The sequence below is a fragment of the Gorilla gorilla genome, chromosome 13, assembly GCF_029281585.2.
Source record: "Gorilla gorilla gorilla isolate KB3781 chromosome 13, NHGRI_mGorGor1-v2.1_pri, whole genome shotgun sequence".
Taxonomy (NCBI): Eukaryota; Metazoa; Chordata; class Mammalia; order Primates; family Hominidae; genus Gorilla; species Gorilla gorilla.
The window spans coordinates 92463555-92490278 of record NC_073237.2 but is presented as its reverse complement, the minus strand read 5'-3'; the positions used below and the strand labels follow the sequence as shown (position 1 = coordinate 92490278).

The following is a 26724-nucleotide window of genomic DNA, read 5'->3' as shown; positions in this document are numbered from 1 at the left end:
TTCACTGTGTGGGTTCGGGCAATCTTACTGTTCCCACAAGCATGTCCAATTCATATTGTTCTAAGGGTAGATTTGCATGCTTTCCATTTTATAGTACAAGGCAGGGAGAACATTCCCCAGGCAGATACAATATCCATCCCCATAATACAATCAGATAAAAGAGACGCAACCGTTTCACATGAAGGGTGTTCAAATACACCACCTCTCCCATGCAGGTTTACCTTAATTCCACCCAGCTGACTTTCTTAACTGTAGCCTCCACTCGGACTTTATCAACATGTTCTGGTTTTACAATACTGGGTAGGAAAAGTGTTCCCCAACCAGATACAATATCCATTCCTATGAAACATCCAGGTAAAGGAGGCAGAAATTCTTTGTTTTGAGACAGAGTCTCGCTCTGTTGCCCAGGCTGGAGTGCAGTGACACGATCTCAGCTCACTGCAACCTCCACCTCCCGGGTTCAAGTGATTCTCCTGCCTCAGCCTCCTGAGTAGCTGGGATTACAGGTGCGTGCCACCACGCCCGGATAATTTTTGTATTTTTAGTAGAGACGGGGTTTCACCATGTTGGTCAGGATGCTGCTTTCGAACTCCTGACCTCGTGATCTGCCCACCTCGGCCTCCCAAAGTGCTGGGATTACAGGCATGAGCCACCACGCCCAGCCAGAACCTCTTTAAATAAAATCTGTTTAAACATTCCCACTGCCATAACCCTACCAGCCCTGACATGCGTATATTCTGTCGGTCTAACTAGGGCCCTCATCAGGGCCTCCCATGTGGATTTCAGTACCACAGTGTGTGGAGTTCTCATTTCAAGGAGACCCAGGAATTTCTCCTCACCACTCCCTGGCCATTTTACCCACTTGTGCACCTAAGTGGGTCCCTAGCAGGGGTTGAGTCAAGGGACCCTTGCTTAGTTTTGTCAGTCTTTATCTTGATGAACTTGCGAAATTGCCCAGACAATTTCAGATCAGATTTCTGACTGTCATCTTTGCTCCTGACTTCTTAAATTTCTCCAAACTGGGGGAAATAATAGCAAACTTTAGTTTGCTAAACTAAAGTGATCTTAATTGAACAAAAACTGACATTGGTTGAATAACAAAAGACTTTTCGGGGTTTTTAATCATTAAAAAAATTCCACCCTCCTTTAATATTTGTAGATGTCCAGCAATATCTACTGTGTCTCTGCTAGTATTTTCCATTTTTCATCTCTAGAAATTTCTGGAATCTGCTAGTACTCTCTACAGTACGAGTCTAAAAGAATACAACATTGGCCAGGCACCATGGCTCATACCTGTAATCCCAGCACTTTGGGAGGCCGAGGCGGGTGGATCACGAGGTCAGGAGTTTGAGACCGGCCTGGCCAATATGGTGAAGCCCCATCTCTACCAAAAATATAAAAATTAGCTGGGTGTGGCTGCACGTGCCTGTAGTTCCAGCTGCTTGGGAGGCTGAGGCATGAGCATTGCTTGAATCTGGGAGGTGGAGGTTGCAGTGAGCTGAGATTGCACCACTACACTCCAGCCTGGGAAACAGAGCAAGACTCTGTCTCAAAAAAAAAAAAAAAAAAAAAAAAAGAACACAGCATTTAGAACTGCATTGAGATTCATCCACAGCCACAGGTGTTTAGATGTTGAGGATAGGAAGAGAAAGGCCTGTTCTGGTCTCCCTGTCTGTAGGCATTTGCTTCCTGACCACTGTGGTGGCGTGGCAGCTGGGGCTCAGCCTGCGTCTCATCTACCTTCTGGCTTATCTCCCTGATGCGCAGGGGCTGGAATGCTCAGCAACTTCACCAAACATTTTTGTACCTGAGCTTTTGTGCGTGAGTTGGAATTAGCCACTCAGTTATATTTGCGACAGATTTAGAAGGTAAGAGTGGGGTGGGGTCAGTGTCTGCAGTTTTTTGGCAAGTTCATGGGTATCTATCTAGAAGGCATGAGGGCCTCTGTTTAGCTGGGTCATGTGATTTCTGGAGCCTGCAGCAGCCGTGGCTGTTTCTTGATTACAGAAGAGACAGCTGCTTCTTGGTGGCTTGCTTCTACTGAATGGGTTTGGGAATCATCCCTGAAAGCTCAACCTCAAGTTGGTTTTTTTAGCCTTCCCATCAGTTATATCAGTCATTTTGCCTAATTAAGCCCAACTCATGTAAACTAGCTAGAGTGAATTCTGTTCTCTGCAACTGAGCCTGCACTGACCCAGCTATTCTATTAGGTCTCTATTTTGAATGTCTGCTATGAGTTCACATCGTACTGGACAAGAAGGGGCCATCAAAGAGCACAATAATCACTTGCAATGTGCCACACCAAAGTTAATTCAATCCTCTCCACAGCCATATGAACTAAGTACTATTAGTATCATACGGAAGAGGAAACTGAGTCACAGATGGATTAAAAGACTTGCCTGAGGTCTCACTCAAACAGAAAGAGGCAAAGCCATCCTCGTCCCTACCCAGTGTGGCTCCAGGTCCTACAGTCTTTACTGCCACCCTTTACGACCCTCCCAGTTGGTCTAATAGCGTGATTATTTTGCACAGAATTAGCCCAAACACCATAAAGTTTGCAGTTATGAAGTGATATCGGACGCTCTGATTATGAAACTAGTATTTGTTCAACTCAATTAGAGGGTTTATAAATCACATCTGAGAAACTTTCAAAGCTCTGACAGTCTCAAACAAGGGTCATCAGAGACCTCCCTCTGATTAGATTTCTCCTCATGGAGCACTCCCCCACACCACCCCTCATGAGAATGATCCTCATAAGCAGCCCATTTGCTCTTAGAAATGAGTTTCCCACGTTCTGCACTTGAAGCCTGGAATCGTAACCAAATAGTTGCTATTACAAAGATATTTTCAGTGTGTTTTTGCCCAGGGATGGGAATGTGCATCTTACACCCTGCCCAGTTTCTGCTTTCTTTGCAGGGGAGAGTAGTGGTGGAGCCGGGGGGCATGGCTTTTCTCCTCAGTCCTCCATGGAGACCATTTATCACTATTTGAAGAGTTGTATGTTTCTGTGGTTGCTTGGTCCTCAGTTTCGAGTTGCAACAGACACTCAGACTTCTGCAAAATTCTATTTATTTTCCACATGGAATGCAATTCAACCCTGATGGCTTCTATAGAGCTAAGTCATAGCCCTATTAATAATAGAATCCTTGGAGCCCACTGGCACCTGCAGCCTGGCCATCAAGGGAATTGAGAGCTCAGGTCTATGATGTCATTTCCATGTCTGAGCTCCTGCCCCGGACCCATGTCCTGCTCTATCCAGTACAAAAGGAAGCTATGCTAACTTGACAGAACTACAAAATGCCAAAACCATGCAAAAGAATGCAGCCCAGCCCGGGGTGTAGCGCGCATCTGCTAAATATGAGATCCTTTCCCGGAGTGAGGCCTCTAAAAACAAGGTCAGTGGGAAAGCCAAAGCTACCTTAGCCAGGGAGGGGCCGACGGCGCCGTGACAAACTCGCCAGCGGTTACCTCAGACAATGTAAATACAAACCTGGGGCTCATGTTTATTTAAAGTTATTGGCATCGGGCTCGTTCCTGGTAGACAAAGATTATCTTGTTTACAGCGGCATCCAGATGATGGACAAGACTCTGTATAATATAAATCCAGCTCTGCAGAGGGGACCCATTAGCATAAACAACTTCCCTCAAGCCAAACAAACCCTGCCAAGGCTCAAGCTGGAATTCATTTATTATACAGCTTCAAGTTGACTTGTCTCAACATTAAACAACTGCAAAAGCAAAGGGATAAAACTGATGGCCGAGGGCACGCCTTGCCTCTCCTTTCACTTCTAGCGTGTTTTGCAGAAGGCGTTTCTTTCTGGCTTTGTCATGGAGTAGTGTTCATGTCTCTGCAGATGCCGTTGCTCCTGTCATCTCCCCATGAGGTGTGGCCATGGGCCACGCATACGGACATGAGAGTCATGGCGGGGGGCAGGGACCACCCAGGAGTCACCATTGTCCTTGTGAAAGCCCTTAGCCTTGTGGGTAGGCCTGGACTTAGGAACCTTAGTGGGGTTAAGCACATAGGGACAGATCCCAGGATTTCAGGGGAGATACGCAGAGCTCCGAGGGCACCAGCACCTGGCTACGAGCTCTGCCAGTTTAGATTCAGACTTGCCTGGAATCAGAGGCCAGGCCTTCATGAGAATTGGTTCACACGAGGAACCGTGGGCCTCCTGGAAAGACTCACCTAAGGGCAGAGAGGATCTAGCCAACAAGCTAGACCCAGAGAAAGCAGTGACTCCAGGTCACGTCTCGTGACCATAGCAGCAGAGACTTCCAGTGGGAGAGTCGTGCCCAGGGAGGATGTGACGCCCAGAAAAAGGGGACGAGGACATGAGCAGGAAGAGTGCAGAGGCTGGCGGCCATCACAGCTGGGAGGCCCCCAGGGAATAAAGAGCTATTGTGGGGGTGCTTGGGGGGGTCAGGACTGTGTTTCTTGGAGACCCAGTTTCTCTGAGGGCTTTTCTGCCTTTGCTCTCTATTTCTCCTCTAGATAAGGACCATGTCTTTTTTTTTTAATTAGAGATGGGGCTTGCTATATTGCCCAAGCTGGTCTTGAACTCCTGGCCTCAAGTGATCCTCCTGCCTCAGCCTCCCAAAGTGCTGGGATTACAGGTGTGAGCCACCATGCCCGGCCTGGACCACATCTTTATCTGGTGTCCCTGGCATCCTGCAGATAGTAGATTCGACACTGTGGAGTGACTCAGCACCAGCCCTGCCGCTTGCCTGTCCACTGTAGCCTGCTCTCTCTTGGCCACACCATCCTCTGTGCAGCCCTGGGGGACAGAGACCCTTCTCACTCCCTGTCTTCTGCAGCCAGAAGGGGTGGAGCTGGCCTTCGGAGTCTTCTCTTGGGTGTTTACAGGCAGCTGTGCCTCCTGTCTTTGGGAAAACCTCCCTGCAGGGTCAAGCCACCCCAAGAAGCCACCTTCACCACCTGTAATCTCTAGTCCCCACCACTCCCCCGTAAGTTGAGGCCTTAGGCACTGGACAGTGTGTCTTTCTCCCCAAGCCAAGTCCCACTGCCACCCTGGCTACCCTGGCTGGCTTCACTGTCCAGGGGTCATGACTCTACTGTCCCTCCCCCTCCCCAAACTTTGCCACACCTTGAGCCGCATCCACCCAGAAACGTTCTCTCAAACAGGAAACTCCACTCTCTTCTCTACGCCTCAGCCCACATCTTTACTTTCATGGGGACCTCCAGTGCTATGATTCCTCCATTTCCTCTGGCCCCATTCAATCTTTTCTTCTCAAGCCACTAATCACTTGACCACATGGCCCCTTGCACCTCTGGCTGGGGCTTGCCTGCCCAACCTTCACTTGGGACCCACCCCATGCTCCACATTCTTTGCCCTCACACTTAGGCAGTGCAGGAGTTATCCAGTGCTGCTAACGAATCACCCCAAAGCCATAACAGCTTAAGCCGACAAGCACATCATCTCATACCACATCTGTGGGCTCAGCTGGGAAGTTGTGGCTTGGGTCTCTCGTGAGGTTGCAGTGAAGATGTCAGCCAGGACCATGGTCATCTGCGTGTGTTGGGGCTGGGGGAACTGTCTCCAAGGTGGTTCATCTCCACGGCTGTGGGCAGGAGGCCTCTGTCCCTTCCCACGTGGGCTCTCCATATGGCTGCTTGAGCTTCCTTATGACATGGCTGCTGGCTTCCTCCAGAACAAGTTTGAGAAGGAGCTTTGTGACCTGGAATCAGAAGTCACACATTGTTACTGCTGCTACATTTTGTTCATTAAAAGCAAATCGTGAAGTCCAGCCCCCATTCGGTATGAGGGGAATTAGACTCCACCTTTTGAAAAGAGTAAGATCAAAGAATCTGCAGACACATTTTAAAACCATCACAGTTCACTTCATTCTTCTCCCACATGACAGCAGTCACCCTTCTTTCCTGCCCCTTGACTGTAGCCAGAGCTGCCTTGTGAAGCCTTCACTCGAACAAAGTCACCATCCACACCTCTGCTTCTGCCCCTGGGCAGGGCAGCTAAGCCCTGAGGGAGACCAATCCCAGATGGCCATGTGGCCATGCCAATGTGTGCTTTCTGGCCCCGCTGAGCTCCTTCTGCTTCTGGCCTTCTTCAGGCCCAGGTGACTCCTACTGCTGTTCCAAAAGCCTGCCTCTCTCCCAGTGCCCAGACACCACTCCCTGCCCTGCTCAGCGGCAATGTGCTTCCTCACATATGACTCTGTAGTGTAGACTGTCTTCCCACATACTTCGGGGGAAGAGGGGCTTCTCTCCTTTTATTCGGGCTTGATTATTCTACATCCTTCCAGCAATCATCACAGATTCCTCCCAGTCTTTCACCTTTCCACTGGCTCTGCCTTCCTGCCTCCCCTGCTGATACAAACAAATGCAATTTTGCTCCAGGTATTTTTTTTTAAAAAGCTAAAACAAAATAATAATCCATCATTGGCCCAACATCCCTCCTCCACACAAGAACTTCACACCTGCCCTTCAGGGACTGCCCTGTCTCCTGACTCTGCAGCAGAACTTCTAGAAAGAGTGGTCTGCTCTCTTCCCCACTTCCCACCACCACCCACCTACCCACGCATGCCAATCCAGCCTCCACCTTCCTGGCTTCCATGATACCAGCTGCTCTGCCCTTATTCCAGCCGTCAAGGGCCACCACATGGCCAAATCCATAGATACTAGATTACCTGTTCTTTGTGGCCCCTGTGCCACCCTGGACACCTGTTGATACCTCTTTCCTTTTGATACTTTCTCTCTCTCCATCTCTTCCCATCTCCTCTGGCTCCTCCTTCTCCCTGCCACCTCATTCCTCTGCTTCTTTCTAGAATGTTATTGATCTGTCTGTGGGATCTCACCAAACTCATCCTTCATCCTTGCCCCAGCATTCCTCACCTGCTGTCCTGGCCCAGTCCTCGTTTAGGTGCTCAGAAGCTATTCTCTGGCCCTGCTCCCACTTGGACATCACTTGAACTTCCACCTCGACATGTGCCTGGCTCCATGCCCTCCCCGACTGTATTTCCTGCTTTGGTGGACAGCATCTCTCTCCACCTGGTTACTCAGGCCAGAACCTCCGGGCCTTCTATCTTCCCCCAGATATGACCAATCAGTTAATTTATCTTGGAAAATAAAACAAGACAATAATAACAAAAATAGGCAGAGGCCATACATGGGATTCACTGTTGCCTCTGTCACCCTCCTTCCTGCTGACTCAGGCAAGGCCCCCGGCCTCTCTGGGCTACTGTTTCCTCATCTGTTGGCTGGAGATCATACCGCAGCTACCTCCTGGGGCTGCTGTGTTGATCACACAACCAATGTGTGCAGGTGACAATAGCAGTTCCGACTGCTTTTCCTCTCCACGCACAGGGATGGGCACTGCCAGGCCATGCTACCTAAGGGCTGGCCAGCTCCAGAAGTGTTTGTTGTTGGTCTGCAGTGAGGTAAGTGTAGAAGGTGAGAGTAAGCATTTTAAACTACTACAGAAATTTGGCAGGGTAACTTTATACCTTTTGAGTCTAATAAATTAAAAAAAATGGGGCTTCACCTCATACCCATTAGGATGGCTACTAGGAAAAAAACATCAACTAATCCCCGTATTGGAAACGACGTGAGAAATTGGAACCTTTGTGCACTGTCAGTGGAAATGTAAAATGGTGCAGCCTCCGTGGAGAACAGTATAGTGATTCAAGAAATGAAAACTAGACTTCCCAGGTGATCCAGCAATTCCAGTTCTGGGTATGTGGCCAAGGCATGGCAAGCAGGCACTTGAAGAGATATCAACACCCAAATTCAGAGCAGCATGAACACCCATGAGGTGGACAACCCAAGTGTCCATCAATGGATGAATGGAGAAACAAAATGTGGAATATTATGCAGCCTTAAAAAGGAAGGAATTTCCAAAATATGCTACGACATGGATGAACCTTGAGGACATTATGCTAAGTGTAACAGGCCAGACACAAAGGGACAAATTCTGTGTACTTCCAATTATATTACATATATAGAGTTGTCAGATTCATAGGGACAGAAAGTAGAAGGGTTGTTGCCGGGGGCTGGGGGCGGGAAATGGGGAGATGCTGTTAAATGGGTAGTTTTGGTTTTGCCAAAGGAAAGCGTTCTGGAGACTAGCAGCATGGCAGTGTGAGTGTGCGTATTACTGGAATGTGCACTTAAATATGTTTGGGATGGTAAATGTGTGTTATCTTACCCCAATTAAAACAAAAATTTTTGAAGAAAAATGGGACTTGTATTTTGTATGTCTTTTAAAACTGTGTTTGTCTGGTAATTTATTTTCCAAAAGTTTCAGTCTAAGAAGGATTAGAAGCAAAAGGAGTCCTTCACTGCACATCACAGATGCTTCCAGACTCACTGCCCTGGCTCAGCTTCTCCTGGGTTCCTCACTGGTTTGCTGCTCCACTCTCCCACCTCCTCAACCCATCTCCTAACCTCTGGCCACAGTGATCTTTCTAGAACAAGCTTAACCTGTTGCCTATCTTGTCCAGTGTTCCTACATCCAGGAAGAATGAGGTAACTGAGGTACAATGAGGTAACTGAGGTATGCAGACAAGTGAAGGGTGAAGATGATGAAAAGGAGTTTATTGAGTGTTAGAACAGCTTAGAGGAGACCTACAGTGGATAGCTCCCCTCTGTAGGCAGGCAGGTCATTCTGTCGAGTGTTCAGGTTTCAGCAGAGAGGAGTCCCTGGAGAGGGTAGCTTCTCTCTGTCTGGCAGGTTGCCCCACTCTCTCTGCAGATCTCTGAAGCTATCAGTGGAGAGGGTAGCTCCTCTCTTTGGCTGACCATTCCAACCTCTCCCTGCCATATTCTGTCTCTGGCCATCCTCTACCCTGGCTGAGCACCAGGCTTTCATGGCCCTCAGAGGAGAGGAAGTGCCTGCCAGTTGGTCCATGGGCTGCCAGGGACAGGCTCGGAAGAGGCACCATGAATCTCCACTCTGGTCAGCGGGACTAGTGGCCCAGCCCCTAGCCTTCAGGCCCTCCCTGGCCTGAAGAAGGGGCCTTACTGGGACCCGCCCCCTTCTGCTCAGGAATCTGTCTGCCTCCTGCTGCCATTCATGGCCCCAGGCTCAGCACCAATCCCACTTGGAGATCTGAGCAGGTGTTGGGAGAGGAGAGAGGACAGGCAGTGGGATTGGACAGGCAGTAGGATCAGACACTCCCGAGCCTGCAGGGATGGGGGGTGTGGTAGGGGAGATGGGGAGTCCTTCCCAGGCCCCCAAGGGTGCAGGCTACAGAGACGCTCAGGTCCTGTGCCTGGGAGGGCAGTGGCAACTGTATCCAGGGAGCTCTCCCCTAGCCATCTCAGAAGGGGCAGGGCTCCTGCCTGCTCCATGGAGCGGGTGGCCCAGGTCTACAGCCATGGGTCAGGTGGTTGCAGCTTCATCCAGGAGGGCAGATCGTGCCTGCTTCTGGCTCCCTGCAAGAGCACAGAGAGGCTCGGGTCCACAGCCACAGTTTGGGTGGCTGTAGTCCCATCCAGGAGGGTGGGGCCCCTGTCTCCAGCTGCAGCTTGGGCAGCTGCAGCAGCACGCAGGGAATTCCCACCCAAACTCAGAAGGGGCAGGGCTCCCACCAGCTTCATGGAGTGTGCAGCCCCAGCCGTGCCTTCCTGCTGCAGCCGGCTCCCCACAAGCAGCCCGAGGCCTCTACATCTCACTTGCTGCCCTTTTGCTCATAATGCTCTTGCTTGTTTGTCAAAGACCGCCTCTCCCAGGAAGCTTTCCCTGAATGTCTAAGCACCACTATCACAGGTCATTCCACACCAGCCTCCTTTGCAAATTTAAGAAGCTGTAAAAGCAAGAGTTCAGGCACTTTGATGGGCATTGAGAAGGAAGCTTTAGGCAAGTGGGCTCCTTGGCTCTTCTCAAGGGATGCCTGGAAGGTCCTCCAGCCACTTGCAATGCGTTTGTGTCTTCCACCTACATTTACAGTTTCCTCCGACATCCACATTTACAAACCAGAGCAATACAGGTGTCCTTCAAAGCCTGCACATGTGCTGGTGGCATCAGACAAAAGGGACCAAGGTGAACCTTCTGGGGAACGTCAGCCGGATCCCCCTCCTGTCCCTACCCTGACTGCGTGCAGCACTGAGATGGGAGCACAGAGCCCTTGCCTTCATGCCTGCGAAGATGGATGTCCTTTCTTTCAGCCTGGGAGAATGGCAGCATCTGGGAGAATGGCCAGGTTTCTGATGGGTTTCCCAGTGACCGCAGAGCAGTGGTGCTCAGAGCTGGCAGCCACCCGGAGCACCTTGGCTGGTCACTCACATAAATCCTGGTGCAGACAACGGGCCCTTCTTTTGCAGTTGACGTCCCTGCACCAGGCAGGTGATGGTCTTCCTGGGCTTCTGAGCCCCGGTTTGCTTCCCTCCATTCTGCAGTGAAATCACCACTGCCTTTGACCAGGCACAGCCCAGATTCTGCACTGGGCATCTGGATTTGAATCGAGTGTGGAACCCCCTAAATAAGTTGTTTCTCAAAAATCTGCCAGATGACAACTGCAGACAGAAAGGGGCATCTCCTTTTATTTCATGGATAGAAACAGAAGGGACAGTGTTCTTCCAAGACCCAGCTCTTCTTTCCTGGGCACCCAGATCCCAGCCTCCTGGGGGTAATGACTTTGGGTTTTACTTTTTGTTTTGTATACAGCAAAAAACCTCTGTTATACATAGACTCAATGTAGAATTTAAGATTCATTTATGGCCAGACGTGGTGGTTCACACCTGTTATCCCAGCACTTTGGGAGGCCAAGGCAGGTGGATCACCTGAGGTCAGGAGTCCGAGACCAGCCTGGTCAATATGGTGAAAACCTGTCTCTACTGAAAATGCAAAAAATTTAGCCAGGCATGGTGGCGCGTGCCTGTCATCTCAGCTACTGGGAGGCTGAAGCATGAGAATCACTTGAACCCGAGAGTCGGAGGTTGCAGTGAGCTGAGACCACACCATTGCACTCCAGCCTGGGCAACAAGAATAAAACTCCGTCTCAAAAAAAAACAAACAAACCCAGAATCATTTATGGTTTCCTGCAATCCTCTCAGGTATAATATGTCAGATTCAAACTGGAAACAATGACTGGGCCTAAATCCTAATGGAAAATTTCTTGTGGTTCATATTTTTGACTGGTGACTGGCAGGTTTACACAAACAAATGAATATTATAATTTGGTAGATAAGCAAATACATTACATTTATAGGATTTAAGCACTTTCCATGAAAGCTTTGATTGCTCCAAGGGGATGCCACTGGTACAGGCTGCTAAATCACCGACACACGAGCCTGGATGCCTGGGTTTGAGATTAAACAAGTCTGGGCCATGCCTCTGTGGGGGTTCCTGCTCCAATGGGGAAGTAGAAAATGCTTGATAAGTAGAAAGAGTCATTGTTGACATTTTTAAGCCAGCTGGGAGCCTTGAGAATTTGAGATTTGACCTACAGACAAGGGAATGGACCTTCACAGACCATGAGGTGCTAGGTGGGGTTTGTAGAGGACAATGGCATGTCAGAGATGACCAGCGTTGCGTTCTAGGCCCACATAAGCCCTCTCCAGCTCTGCCAGCTCCGGGCTCCCGGTGAGGCAGCAACTGGTTCTCAGTTGCTGCAGGTGTGAGGGGTGGCTTCGAGTTTTTGTGGCTCTGGAGTGTGACATTCCTGATAGATGAAAGGGCTCCTGGAGGACACCCACCAAAGCGGAGGCTGTGTCTGAATGAACACCCAAGAAGCAGGTTTGCCAGGGAGGTGTGTGGTGGGAGGCAAACTCTGGATCGAGGCAAAGGTAAATGAGCCAGCTATGGCCCTCCAGCCAATTCATGCCGAGTTCCTAAGAGATGCTCTTTGAGGATCTGTCACTGACACAGACGGTGAGGCGCAAGGAGGCTGCGGAAGAGGATGCGGAGGAAGGCGCTGAGGGTGGTTTCCATTTGTAGAGCTGATTCTGCCTGGCCTAGCGGCAACTGCCCAACATGAATGGAGCTGCTCTTTCCTGGGGGTTTCCAGTGGAAGGCATGGGAGTGGCTTTTCAGATCTGGGGTCCCTGGCCTTTCCCTGATGAAGGGAGGTGTGTGGGGTGCTGGCTTTGGGGCTCAGGGTGAGTGTGGAAGGTTCCGGTGTGGAAGGTGAGGTGGCGGGGCCGGGGATACCCAGCCACAGCCTGGAAGCTTTGAGGAAGGGAGATGTGGAAGTAGCCCCTGCTCCCTGCTGATGGGCTTAGAGACTGACCCATACTATGCCAGTGACTCATGATGTGCCACCCACAGGTTGAGGGCTTGTGATTTAAATTGTTCTACTTTTCTTGACTGCAATGTTGTCCAAAGTCAGTGGGATCTAAATTTTTTAAAGAAGGGGTGGGAATGTTTGTTTGCTGTTTACACGGACTCAGGACGGCCACTCAGGATGTGCCCAGCAAGTAGGAGGGCTTCCAGACCAGGCCTGTGGCAGTAGGGTCAAGTCTGCAGTGCCCAGGGTCAAGCTTGTGTTCCTGGGAAGCTGAACTAGGCAGTGGGTCCCCAGGGATGGTGGGAAGTGACGAGGGCTCAGGGATCTGCCCACTTACTCTTTATTTGCAAACAGTATGTAAACACACATGCAAGCTGTCACTGCCCTCAGGGCGCTGGCATGCTGCCACCCCAGCCCCTGGATCCTGGTGCTTGGGCGCCTCGGCTTTATAGCATTTGGAAAGCAACTTGATTGGAGCAGGCTGTGGACTTTGCTGATGCCGGGAAATTATTTTCTCTTGGATGGAAGCCCTACTTTGCTTGTTGGGAAAGGGACAGAGTTTGTTCTGGCTGAGCACCAGTGGCAGATACATCATGTTGGTTATTTTGGAGGCCTCAAGGCCCCTAGCACAGACCTGTGGGTGCCCTTGGTATACAAGGAACAATTCGGACTGTGGCTGAAGTGTCACCTCCTTAGGGAGACCTTCCCTGACCACTGTTCCTTAAAAAACAACCCCCAAGCCCAAAGAAACAAAACAAAACAACCCACCATGGTCCATTGTATTCACACCACTTCACCCTGTCTGGAAATATTTCTCTTTGCTGAATGATCTCTCTCCATTAGACACTGGGCTCCTTGAGCACAGCACCTTGCTTGCAGAGACACTGCTCTATCCCAACACTGAAAACAGTGCACGAAACACAGCAGGTGCTTTGGAAATTGTGACATGAATGCAGTGCTTTAAAATGTGTCCGGGACTTGTTTTAATCAGGTATGGGAAGACACGAGGACACTGAGATGACTGTCCTGAAGGAAGATGCTTTTATACTCACAGACCCCTGGAAGCAGGGGGCGCGACAAGCACCAGGGCCTGTCCGGAGGCACCAGGGAGGGGAAAGCCTGGGCAAAGGCTTCACTGCGGTTTGGTTTCCCCGGAAGGAATGAAGGCTCAGAAGGTTTAGGATCGGATGGCTTGAATACATGAGGTGTGCCCTGGGCTGTCCTGTGTGCCCCAGTTGTCCTGGTTTGTCCGGAGTTTGTTCCTTCCGGTGTGTTCGTGGTGTCGCTGGAGCCACGGACCTTCGCGGTGAGTGTTACAGCTTTTTTTTTTTTTTTTGAGATGGAGTCTCGCTTTGTCGCCCAGGCTGGAGTGCAGTGGCGCAATCTCGGCTCACTGCAAGCTCCGCCTCCCGGGCTCACACCATCCTCCTGCCTTGGCCTCCCCAGTAGCTGGGACTACAGGCGCCTGCCACCACACCCGGCTAATTTTTTTGTATTTTTTTTTTAGTAGAGACAGGGTTTCACCGTGTTAGCCAGGATAGTCTAGATCGCCTGACATCGTGATCCGCCTGCTTTGGCCTCCCAAAGTGCTGGGATTACAGGCGTGAGAGTACTACAGCTCTTAAAGATGGCACGGACCCAAAGAGTGAGCAACACCAACATTTATTGTGAAGAGTGAAAGAACAAAGCTTCCACAGCATGGAAGGGAACCCGAGCGTGTTGCCGCTGCTGGTTGGGTGGGTGGGGTGGCCAGCTTTTATTCCCTTATTTGTCCCCGCCCATGTCCTGCTGATTGGTCCATTTTACAGAGTGCTGATTGGCCCATTTTACAGGGTGCTGATTGGTCCATTTTACAAACCTCTAGCTAGCCATGGAGCGCTGACTGGTGCGTTTTACAATCCTAACTACAGAGTGCTGACTGGGGCATTTTACAATCCTCTTGTAAGACAGAAAAGTTCTCCAAGTCCCCACTCGACCCAGGAGGTCCAGCTGGCTTCACCTCTCACTGGGATTGGGGCAGAGGAAGGCTGCCTCCTGGAAGTGTAAAAGCCAAATAGAGGAGGTGGCTAGTGTCCTGGCTCTGGACTGGTCAGCTTGCAAAGCAAAGGCACGCCCAACAGCGAGTCGTTTGCTCTCTGGAGGACTCAGCTAACCCTGGGAGGGGCAGTTCCTTCCTAAGACCACAAGGCCCCAAGGATGAAGCAGCATAAAATCAGTAGAAAAACAAACAAACAAACAAAAAAACCATGATCAATACAGAATGACTGTTTGACATGTGTGGCAATGTAAAGATTGTGCGTGCAGATGTTTAGATAAATATGAGAACCAAACATACGTGAAGTAAACTGAGACGACTTGGTGTATCATTCAATTTCTATTGGTCCTGAAATCAACACGTTTCATTTGCGTGGTTTTGCAAAAGGAATCCCTCAGTGGGGAAACAATCTTTTCTGATACCCACCTCCGAAACTTTTTGTTGGAGTACAACATACATTCAGAAAATCACATCTATCCTAAGGTTAGAGCTCATGAATGTTCACAAACTGGACACATCCAGGAAACCAGCAAGCAGACCAAGAACAGTGTGGTAAGGGCAGCTGGAAGCCTTCTTGTATTCCCTCCTTTTCATCTGTATCCTAACGTCTTATCCTAACTAACTTATCCTAAGTGTACCATCCTAATTTTTTTTTGTTTTTTTTTTTTGAGACGGAGTCTTGCTCTGTCACCCAGGCTAGAGTGCAGTGGCGCGATCTCAGCTCACTGCAACCTCCGCCTCCTGGGTTCAAGCAATTCTCTTACCTTAGCCTCCCGAGTAGCTGGGATTACAGTCACGTGCCACCACGCCCGGCTAATTTTTTGTATTTTTAGTAGAGACGGGGTTTCACCATGTTAGCCAGGATGGTCTCGATCTCCTGACCTCGTGATCCGCCCACCTTGGCCTCCCAAAGTGCTGGGATTACAGGCCTGAGCCACCGCGCCCAGTCCCCCATCCTAACTTCTAACAACATAGGTTAGTTTTGCTGGCTTTTCCCTTCTTATAAATGAATTCAAATTGTGTCTAGCTCATTGTGTTCAAATTGTATTTGGAAATTCACGCACATTATTGCCTAAGGTTGAAGATAGTTTATTTTTGTTGCTGTGCCGTATGTGTGAATATATCACACAATGTATATGACGTATACTTATCCATTCCAATGCTAGGGTGAACGTGGGAAATTTCTAGTTTGGAATGGTAATCCCTTCACTGACTTTTTGCCTGCTGGTCTGTGTCAGAGTCTTTTAGTTGCAAGAAACAGAACTTCCTCTGGACAACCTGACTCAGAAAGATGGGTTTGCCAGAACCATTCTGCCTAGCTCATAGAATAGAAGGAAAAGGGGAACAGCCAGGCTTTATTAGGGACGCCCTTACTAGGGGACCCTGGTGGCAAGAACTCGAGGACAACCTCTCTGAGACGGAAGGGCAAGTGGCTCGACTTGCCTAGAGCAGGGTTCCTACCTCTGTTGCGTGGGGCCCTAGTGGTCCCCAGGAATTTTAGAGTGTGCCATGGAGGAAAACAAGACCTGTGGCTCATTCAGTTGGAAAAGTGGTTTAAAAAGGTTACACCTCTCAGGACCTTTCACAGGAGAGGGCACACTCTAATCTCAAGGAAGGGATATTCCTGAACTTGGCTTTTCTCGTGGGGCATCTACTCATATCTGAAGGGCACTCGTGCTCCAAGAAACACAGCTTGGGAAAATGCTAAGCCAAAGCCAAGTGAACAGAGGGGAGAAGTGGAAAATACGTTTTGGCCTGCATTTTTAATGCACAGATAGGGACTTTTTTTTTTTTTTCTGGAAAATAGGAAACTCTGAAAACAGATGCTCAGTGTGACCCTTCAGGAAGCGCCGTCTGGCAAGTGTGAGAGTTACAGTTTGCAGGGTGCCTTCGGGTCCACTATCGCATCCGTTCCCAGGGCTGGGTGGTATGGGTGGGATAGCCCAGATGACGGAACTGGCCGCCGATGTCACGCGCTCCTAGAAAGCGGAGAATACAGGGCAGAGTTAGAGTCAGACCTAGGCTCTCGCAGAGAACTGCATCGCGCTCCCAGCTCTGCTGCCTCGGTGCGGGGACGGGGCTCTGCATGAGGACTGGGAATGTAAATCCCGGGCCTGGACAGGCGCCCCTGGGAGCTAGCCTGGAGGAGATCCAGTAGAAGGCTGAGGAGTTGGCTTGGAGGGTCTCGGCAAGGCCGCGCGGATGGAGATGAAACTGCGAAGAATGCTGAGAAAGGGCGGCCGGGGGCCTTGGAGGGAAGCTAGGGAAACGCTGCGGGGGCAGCCGAGGCGGCCGGCGCCCCGGGAGAAGGTGCATGTGGAGTGGCGCTGGGGGGACGGGTGGGCGCTGGGCGGCGGCGGCGCCGGCCTGGAGGTGCGGCCTGGGCTCCTTCTGGACCCGCCCGGCCGGCGCAGGGGCTGCAGCCTCCACGCGGGGGCCTTCGGTTCCGCCTCAGCTTTCCAGCCGGGCCGCCTTCTCCCACGGCGTGTGACTGAGCCGCGCACACGCAGCCTCTCCCGCGCCGGGCTGCCCCGGCCAGGGTCTTTCCTCCCTCGCCCAGTCGCTGCCCTCTCCTTTCCCGCAGCCCGCGGGGCCTGGGCTCTCCCTGCCCGCTCCTCCTGTGTCCACTTCAGCTTTCCCGGTTCCCCAGGCAGCCTGTCCTGCCGGTCACTCCGTCTCCCACCTGCTTTGCGGGGAACTAGAGCACACACCACACAGGAGGCGGGAGAGGGGCGCGAGAGGTGGGTGTTGGAGGCGGGGGTGTGGTGTGGCTGTGGTGTGATGTGTGGTGTGTGGTGTGCGTGTGTGTGGTGTGGTGCATGTGGGGTGTGTGTAGTGTGTGTGTGGTGTGGTGGTGTGTGTGTGGTGTGTGTGGTGTGTGTAGTGTGTGGGGTGGTGTGGGGTATGTGTGTGGGGTAGGTGGTGTGTGTGTGTAGTGTGGTGTGTGTGTGGTGTGTTTGTGTGGTGTGGTGTGTTTGGTGTAGTGTGTGTTGTGGTATGTGTGGGGTGTGTGCGTGTGGTGTGTTTGGTGCATGTGTGTTTGGGTGTAGTGTGTGTTGTGGTATGTGTGGTGTGTGGGGTCTGTGTGGTGTGTTTGTGTGGTGTGTGGCGTGTTTGGTGCGTGTGGTGAGTTTGGTGTGTGTTGTGGTATGTGTGTGGTGTGTGTGGGGTGTGTGTGGTGTTTGTGTGTGGTGTGTTTGTAGTGTGTGTGGGCTGTGTGTGTGGTGTGGTGTGTTTGTGTGGTGTGTGGGGTGTGTGTGGCGTTTGTGTGTAGTGTGGTGTGTGTGGTGTGTTTGTGTGTGGTGTGTATAGTGTGGTGTGTGTAGTGTGTTTGTGTGTGTGGTGCGGTGTGTATGCGGTGGGCGTGTGCAGAAACAACAAGCCCCTGCTCCGCATGGGGTGTGGAGCAGATGCTGCGGAAGCCGCCTGGCCTGTGGGCGTTGGCAGTGGGAACCGGCTGACCCAGAGACTCCGCGCTTCCCCGCGCTTCCCCCACCCCCGCCCCACTGCGGCGCTCCGGGGCGCACTGAGTTCCGAATCCACCTCCTGGGCTCCGCGCCCTGGCTACCAGGCCCCGAGCCTTCTGCGGGCCAGCGAGCTCCCGCCAGGTTCTGCCAACAGGGGGCCCCAGAGGGCGGCGTGGCGGCCGCAGATCGCAGGACAGGAGCCTGTTCCCGTCAGCAGAGCCCCAGTAACCCCCGGGACTCCCAACGGTGGCGCGGTCATGCCCAGTTTTCTAGCTTGCTTCATGCACTCCCAGGACCTGCCTGCCCACATCCCGCCCGGGCCGGCTGGTCCATCTCGGAGATTTGAGTCCAGCTCTCCGGGAGGCCCCAGGGCCAGGCAAGTGCAGAGGTCCGGTTCCACTCCCCAGGGCCCCTTCTCCAGCTTCCAGGACCTCGGTTCTCAGAACCCTCATGACTTCTCTTTGCTCTTTAGAGACCTTCACTGCTTCTATCAGTCACCATATCTGAATCTTGGCTTGCCACTCTATCCTCCAATATTGACCAACAACAGGAGATTCTATCTGAGGGGGGAGGTGTGTTTCCCTGACTAGACTCTAAATACAAATCCTCCACTTCTCCATCTGTCTCTCCAGTGATCTCAGAGGCATGGTCTTAACACCGTGCACAGTTCCTTGCAAGTTGAAGAGTAGACCCAAATGATCAGTTCTAAAATTCTATTCTTATTGAAGATTACTGGTGGAAATATCAATGCAAACAAAATGAAAAAGTTCAACAATGATTAATACTTCATTTCAACAGAAGAATCAAATCATCTTGACAAAACTTCAATGGGCAAAATTTGCCTTGGGGAATTTTATGCAGGGGAATCCATGGGTCTGATGCATGGTGGGCTTTGGATGTGTTGTGTAGCTCAGTGTCCCTTCCTGCTACTCCTAGTCATCTCCAGAAACTCAGACCATCCATCTACTAAAGGCAGGTGGACGAGCAAGGGGGCCTCGGAGGCATTCCAGATCACACTGAACCTGAGCCCCACCGCCTGACCCACTCAGTGTCGCTGTTAACAGAAACTCGCTGCCATCTGGCCTCAGGCCTGCCTCCTTCCTATAGAACTTGACACTGGAAGCACCAGGCGAGCTGGACCTTCTGCTGCTACTGCACTCCCATGATGCAGCCTGAGAATGAAGCCCACCAGAGTGACAGAGAGCAGACCTGAGTGGTGAGCTGGTGACACAGGGTGTGGGTGGTGTCCCTTGAGCTTCGACACCACGCCACACCTGAAACCAGCCTGACATCCATGATTTTGCTTTTTTGCTTAAACCAGTCTGCGTCATTTTCAACAAAAGAGTTCTACTAGATATGACAAATTTCTCTAGAAGACCTAAGAAGTGAAAGACTTGAAGCTATTGCAGTGGTTCAGGAACTAGGACACTGGTAGGAAACTGGAAAGAAGGCATCAGAGTTAAGGAAATATTTATGAGGTCAACTCTGGAAGTCTTGGTTACTGAGTGAATACAGTGGCTGAGAGGAATGGAAGCATCCAACCAAATAAAAAAAGACGGTGCTGAGATTTGGGTTACGAGGTCAATGACTGATGCAATGCGATTAACTGAGTTAGGAGTCTCAAATATAGAAGGATGAGTGCAGAGTTGAGGATGAAGAATTCTGCTTTGGACACAATGAGTGTGAGGTGCCCAAGGATAACCCAATGGGAAGCAGTCACACCAAAGCAACAGGGTGTGCACCTGAAACTCAGAAGGGCGATTGGGCTATGGTGAAGATTCCTGATCACCCATAAATGAATTCATTAAAAGCATGAGAGTGAGTGGAGGGGCCCCTGGAATATGGTGGGTGCATGAGACTAACCCTAGATTGGGGATAGCTCCCTGGGAAATCCAAGGGACAAGGTGAGGAGGAGGAGGAGCCCACAAAGGAAACCAGAAAGAGACTGCTGGAGAGGTCTGAGGACAGCAAGGAGCACAGCCTTCAAGTCTGGGAGCCAACTATCCAAGAAGGGAGTGGTTTGCTACGGATGCCGTAGGCCACCACGTCCCATCTAGGAAAGCAAGTTGACTTCTCTCTTGAATACATTGGGATTGATTACCCAGACTTTAAAGAATCTATGTCCCCTACTTCCCTTAATTCACTCTGCTCTTTACCTTCTCCTCTTCCCTGGTCACCAGCACCTCTGCTAAAGGGTGGAGAAAGGAACTTCTGATCAGTTACAGAAAAGCTTTGGGGTTACGTGGTGCAAGCCGCTCTGCCTCTGTTTGTGAAGAAATTAGACTATGGCCAGCCATGGGAGTGGGATCACTTTGGTTTCTGGAGCAATAGTTAGTAGCAACTTTTAGAGGTGGTCATTTCGGTTCCCTTCTGGAAAGCGATTCGTGTTTAAGAAAAATAGATGCAAAGTTGCTAAGTACACCTAACATTTAAACAGTCTCCAGCAGATAAATGCTGATACTGACACTCCTCACCAGAAAAAGAGAAATACCCATTATGAGGAAGAGAAATGACTTTTGTTCCGTTATGCTCCTGGGTCCCCTTTCACTGGAGGGATATCTCAGCTTTCTGAGCCCCTGGTTACTGCAATCCTCGGTTCCAGAACCCAGCAATTCCTATCATCACAATTGTTTCAAGTCTTATCCAAGCCCTGTATATTTCAGATCATCCTTAATTTCTTGTTCTGTACCCAGAGGAGATCGGGAAAACCTTTAAGTCTCTATGTGAGGCAAATACATCCTCCTCACTGCCTCAGCCCCATGTGATTGATGAAGCACCTGAGGAAGAAAAGTAGGGTGCTTCTGGCACGGGAGGAGCGCAGTGCTGAGAAACTCCGGGCTCCATTCGGAAATAGCACTGATTTCTTAGTGTACTTTTTTTTGGTGTTAATATAGAAAACATCAAAAACACAGTTAAAAGAATGAAGCATGTCTACATATGTGTGGCCAGAAAGACTGACCAGAAGCTGGTAGCAGTGAGGGATGACAGTGCTTGCCCCTGGGTTGAATAGTGGAAGAGTTAGGGGGGAAACAGTCTGCTCTTTGAGACCCTTTCAATTTCATGTGATGGATTTACAGAGACAGATGAATTAAACATTATATAAAAAAGGAATAAAACCACTGGTAGGATCTGTATTCCAGGAAGAAAAAAGCATATTACATAATAGGTCAATGCACAGAAATAAAAAAAGGAATTTAACTAGAGCCTATGCTAATCATAAATCCCTTCCCTGTTCCAGAGTCCTGTTGTCTCTGGGGTCTTGGCCTGTCTTATCTAGGCCATGGAGTGGTGGGGGTGGGATGCTGCTAGTTCCTAGGCAGGAAATAGTGGCCAGTTACCCTTGTGGTGTCATTTCTGGGTCCTGGAAAGGAGAACACTGCTGACCCCTGACTCACCAACCAACAACTAATGATGGAAATCCCACCGGCCTCCCCGGACAAAGGCAGCCCAGACCTGGACTCATTCACATGCAAAGGAAGTGGCCAGAAGAGGCTGCTGTTGGCAGGGGTGAGGGACGGGAGAGCGCGCTAAGTGGTCTGTGTCTGTGGGGGAGGGAGAGGGTGGAGCAGCACAAGCCGGCCTGAGGTTAGGAGCCTGCGGTGTCTCCAGGAAAACAGAGGCGGCTGTGGGGGGCGCAGGGGCTGAAGAGCCAAGTGTGGAGACTGCTCCGTCTTGCCCATCTCCAGAAACTCAAGACCACCCATCCACTAAAGGCAGGTGGATGAGCAAGGGGGCCTCGCAGGCATTCCAGATCACACTGAACCTGTGCCCCACTGCCTGACCGACTCATTATCCCTATTAACAGACACTCGCTGCCGTCTGGCCTGGACCCCGCTGGCGCTGCGGGTCCTTCCACCCCAGTTAGGAAGGGTCATGGTTCCCGCGGAAGCCCCTGCCAGGGTGAATAGACTCGGCGTGGGGCTGACGGGCTCTGAATTACTCCGTTGCTTACAAGCCGAGTTCCCCTCTGTGCCTCAGTTTCTCCCTCTATAAAACAATACGAATACCGGCCCAGAAGCGTTGTTGGGCAGATTAAACGAGAAAATCCACTGGAAGTGTTTAACAAACGACACACAGTATGGGCTTCATACCTGCCAGCCGATGTCCCCTGCAGCCTTTATTCCCTACCCAATCCCCCTTAGCCTGCTATGTGGAGATACAGGAGGCTTGCACCCGCCGCGGTCCCGATGTATTTTAACAGGTTCCCGGGGAAGCGGTGTGGAAAATGGATTAGGGAGGGAGGAGGCCAGAGCCTCAGAACCCGGGGAGAGGTCTGCAGGCATCCAGATGGGAGCTGGAAGGGCGGGACAGGGCCCTTGGCAGGGGGATCCAGGAAATATTTTGGAGAAATTCTCTCTAGGACTTGGTAACAGGTTGAGAGCGGCCACTTGGCCGGGGGCGCCGGCTTCGGAGGCGGGAGGGAGGTGGAGGAAGGGAAGGCAGCTGCAGGGACGACCTGCGGGGTGGGCCTGAGGCCGGGGGCTCGGGGCCGCAGGGTTTCGGCCTGGAGGAGCGGCGTGGGGGCGCCGGGGCCCCGATTCCATCCTGGGCGGGTCGGCCCCGCAGCCGCTGCGCTCGGAACCCCCTAGGCGCCCCGCAGTATCCGGCGTCCTTCCTGCCTCCTCCTCGCCCCTGTCCTCCGTCCGAGCCCCGGTCCCGCCGACCCTGCCGGCGCCTCCGCCCTCCCGCCCTCGGCTTCCCACGACCTCCGCGCGACGCGCGCGGGATCCAGTGGAGCCTGCTTTCCCATAGGCCGCCATCCAGGGCGGGGAAGGGAGGGGACCCTCCCGGCTCCAGGTGCCTGGGCCCCCGGCGGCCTGCGGAGGCCTCGCCCCACGCCACCCGCCCACTGGCCTCGTCTTCGCGCGGGGGTGAGAGCAAAGGAGGCACTCGGCCCATCGCCAGCCCGGGTCCCCTTCCCGCCCGTCGCTATCCGAGAATTTGCCCCGTGTCCCCCAGGCCGCGGGGGTCGGGAGAACCGAGGGGCGGACCCCGCAGAGGGTTGCGCCGCCCTCCCTTCTCTCCCCGCGGGAAGCAGCCCCCAGGACCGCCCCTCGCTCCCTGCCCTGGAGGGACTGGGCTTCCCCGAGGTGTGCCGCTCCTGGAGAACTCGCTTTCCCGTTTCCAGCCGGCCAAGCCATCAGTTAATCGCTGGCTTTCTCTTTTCTTCACAGAGAAAAGCAGCCTGATTCGGAGGAACGGATTGCTTGGGGCGGCTCCCAGCTCGAGTTGTGGGCCCCGCCGCGGGTGCCCTTCGGAAACGCGCGGACACCAGGCGAAGCCGCCTCTGCCCGGACGCAGCCCGACACTTGGCCCGCGGGGTTCCCCGGGACGCCTGAGAGTAATGGGCGCGAGGGGGAAAGCCGAACGGCCTCCCTGTGCCCGGCGCAGGCGGTGCCCCCTAGCTGGGTTCGCCGCGGCGGCGCTGCGAGCCCCCGACACGGAGGACTTTTGGTCCAACAGTCCGACGGGGCCCGGTGCGCCGTTCCCTCCGCCCTCTCCCCGCTCCCCGGCCCGCGCGTCTTGGAGGGTGGGTGAACTGTCGGAAGCGCTCTATGCCTGGCCAACCCAAACCAGGAACCTCCGCACCAAACAGCCCACGTTGCTGCTGCTCTGGGGTTTTAACGGCCAAGGGAGACTGGAGAAGGGGTGTTCTGCCTTCCCATTCTCTTAGGCCCGTCCACCCCCCATCCCCACAGTTTGGAAGTGGCCTTTTCTGAGGACTCCAGCGCAAAGCATGTTTCTCCTTTTGAGCTGCGGAAGCCTTGCTTGTTCCCGCCTTTGGGAGGGCATTCCATCATCTGCAGCTGCGTTCCTCGGTGGGCCTTGTCCCTTAGCGTCCACCTAGGGGACATTCTAAGCTTCTTGAGACCTGCTTGTCCACCCCAACATGTCTCAGCATATGGCTGTGCCCTAAGGGGTCTTTGAGGGCATTTTAGGAGGTGAGCGGCGCCCCTACCTGGGCTCCGCGGGGCCGATTCGGTTTGCCCTTTGCTAGCATGTCAGTGAATTAACTGCTGTCCTTGGGATGACCTGCCCTATGATTTGGCCTCTGGAGCATCCCGGGTGTGTATTTCAGAACTCCTCCCATCTTATCCACCTGCTGAAGGCCTGGCCCCCTGATATGGTTTGGCTCTGTGTCCCCACCCAAATCTCACCTTGAATTTTAATAATCCCCACGTGTCATGGGCGGGACCAGGTGGAGGTAATTGAATCATGGAGGTGGTTTCCTGAACGCTGCTCTCGTGACAGTGAGTTCTCACAAGATCTTTTTTTTTTTTTTTTAACGGCGTATCACTCTGTCACTCAGGCTGGAGTGCAGTGGCGCGATCTCGGTTCACTGCAACCTCTGCCTCCCGGGTTCAAGAGATTCTCCTGCCTCAGCCTCCCCAGTAGCTGGGATTACAGGTGTGTGCCATCACGCCCGGCTAATGTGTATTTTTAGTAGAGAAAGGGTTTCACCATGTTGGTTAGGCTGGTCTCGAACTCCTGACCTTGTGATCTGCCTGCCTCGGCCTCCCAAAGTGCTGGGATTACACGCGTGAGCCACTGTGCCCAGCCGATCTGATGCTTTTATAAGGGGCTTCCCCCATCCCCCTTCCTCTCTCTCACCACCCTGTGAGAAAGGTGCCTTTCTTCCCCCTTCACGTGAACTGCCTCCATGATTGTAAGCTTCCTGAGGCCTCCCCAGCTATAAGGAACTGTGAGCCAATTAAACTGCTTTATAAATTAACCCAGGTATTTCTCGGGTATTTCTTCATAGCAGCGTGAGAACGGACTGATACACCCCCAATGTGGAGTAGGGGAAGCTGAGGGAGTTAGGAGGTCCCAGCAAGGTGAAGGTGTGATGGGGTCTTGGGACAGTGAGAGTGCTGCCTCAGGCAACAGTGGGCAGGTCATTGAGGCGCCATTGAGCTTGGTGAGCAGGAAGCTCAGAGAGGGAGGTGTTGATTCAGGAGTCAGGGGTGACATGGAAGGAACCTAGGGCTTTGCCAGGCACAGGTGAAGGAAGGCCACTTAGGTACTGGCAGTGGGAAGAGAGGGCAGGGAGTGGTGGACAGAGAGGAAGAGAAAGCTGAACACTGGAGCACAATGCGGGTGCTGGGAGGCAAGCAGAGGGGGCTGGGGGCTTCTCATATGGTGCATCCTGGCATTTATATTTTGAAAAATAATTGTTTTGTTCCCATTAGTGCTTTTATAATAGTTTTAGGAAAGAAGAGAAAATATGAGTTAGCTATTATGAGGCTTCTTTTGAAGTTTCTTTCAGTTCAGAAACATATCCCACTTTACAAAAAAATTAAGAAAATTCAAAGTTAAAAAATGTATGGAGGTCAATAATTGACATTTTAGTCTGACAAGACAACTCACTGGAGTTTCCTTAGAGACGTATTAGAAATTCAGAGCTGCACACGCATTTTTCCCCCTGCCAGATAAACTGAAACAATATAAGGTGAGTTTTAGTTATTTCTTTCAACGAGACTGCGAGGCCTATTTAGCTAACGAAAAAGGTATCTGTAGAAAGAAGCATTCTTGATTCTTATCTACAAGACAGAGCAGTAAAAAACCAAGAATGTCAGATGAGTATTATCTCTGTCCATGGCAGAAAGGTATCATGTTGGTATAATTAAGATTGGTCTTAATGGAAACTTAGGCAATAAATATAACCATCATAGTTTAACCTGCAGCAGAGCAAATAAAATACATGAAATATAATAGAAAAACAATGCAGGCAAAGGCAGGCAGATTGCTTGAGTTCAGAAGTTCAAGACCAGACCTGGGCAACATGGCGAAACCCTGTCTCTACAAAAAAAAAAAAAAAAAAATGCAAAAATTAGCCGGGCAGGGTGGTGCACATCTGTGGTCCCAGCTACTTGGGAGGCTGAGGTGGGAAGATCCCTTGAGCCTGGGAGGTCGAGGCTGCAGTGAGCTATGATTGCGCCATTGCACTCCAACCTAGGTGACAGAGTGAGACTCTGTCTTACAAAAAAAGAAAAACAATGCTATGTGTGAATTTTTTTCCAATCTTTTAATAAGGAAAATGTTTTTTTTTTCAAAATAATGGCTTATATGGAGTGTCAACATAAAAACCATATAATTTCAAATTGATAAGTAAAATATAGTCAGCAATCTCACATACGTCAACATTTGGTATATAACGCACATTCTGGAGAGAAGTGTTGCTTTTGGTCTTACTTTTTTTCCATTTTTAAAATTGTAAAATACATACAAAATTTAGCATTTTAATGACTTTTAAGTGTACACTTCAGTGTCATTAAATTCACATTGCTGTGCAACCATCACGACCATCCATCTTCAGGCCACTTTTCATCCTGTATAACAGAAACTACACCCATTAATAACTCCCCTTTCTCCCCTTCCTCCAGCGTCTAGCAACCACCATTCTACTTTGTCTCTATGAATCTGACTAATCTAGGTACTTTATATAAGTGGAATCATACAGTATTTGTCCTTCTGTGTCTGATTTATTTCACTTTGCATACCGTCCTCAAGATTCATCTATGTTGTAGCACGTGTCCCAATTTCCTTTCAAGGCTGAATAATATTCCTGTGTGTGTAATATTTTGCTTATTCATCGATAGGTACTTGGAATGCTTTCTTCGTGTTGTAGCCATTGTGAATAATGCCACTATGAACACAGATGTTCAAATATGTGTGGACATTTTTGTAGGAATGTAACAACAACAAAAAGCACACAGTGGGCTCCATCATGAGCTCAGCTGCATATAGAGATGGGGGGCGCTGGAAGTCGTGGTGGGGCAACTGAAGCACCTCTCTGGAAATACTGTGTCCCAGGGGGACAGAAGGTCAGGCAGGTGAGTCCTGCCCAAGGACAAACCTGACAATCACTGGCACATCAGAATTCCTGTGAAACTGCAAAAACAAAAAGAGTGCCTGTGCTGAGCCCTAGACCCCCTGATTCAGGGGTAAAATGCAAGTCTGTTGCTTCAAGCAACACCACTGTGGCTCCATGGAGCACTAGTTTGAAAACCACAG

General features: G+C 51.2%; 2 protein-coding genes across 3 annotated transcripts in view; one reads left to right on the top strand and one right to left on the bottom strand.

Moving 5' to 3' along the window:
• Positions 1-3479: 3479 nt before the first annotated feature.
• Positions 3480-26724, bottom strand: part of ERCC6L2 (ERCC excision repair 6 like 2) — a 186061-nt gene continuing 162816 nt past the window's right edge. Inside the window, exon 19 of one of the 2 annotated variants that reach the window (XM_063696584.1) lies at positions 3480-5700. In XM_063696584.1, coding sequence (XP_063552654.1) covers positions 5646-5700 — 55 coding nt within the window. In that variant the 3' untranslated portion in view covers positions 3480-5645. Of the gene's footprint in view, positions 5701-15907; positions 16222-26724 lie in introns of those variants that run through there. The other variant, XM_055349989.2, reaches the window with a different exon arrangement.
• Positions 16165-17691, top strand: LOC134756889 (uncharacterized). Its single transcript, XM_063696585.1, has one exon. The coding sequence runs from the start codon at positions 16445-16447 to the stop codon at positions 17159-17161; it is 717 nt and encodes a 238-aa protein (XP_063552655.1). The 5' UTR covers positions 16165-16444; the 3' UTR covers positions 17162-17691.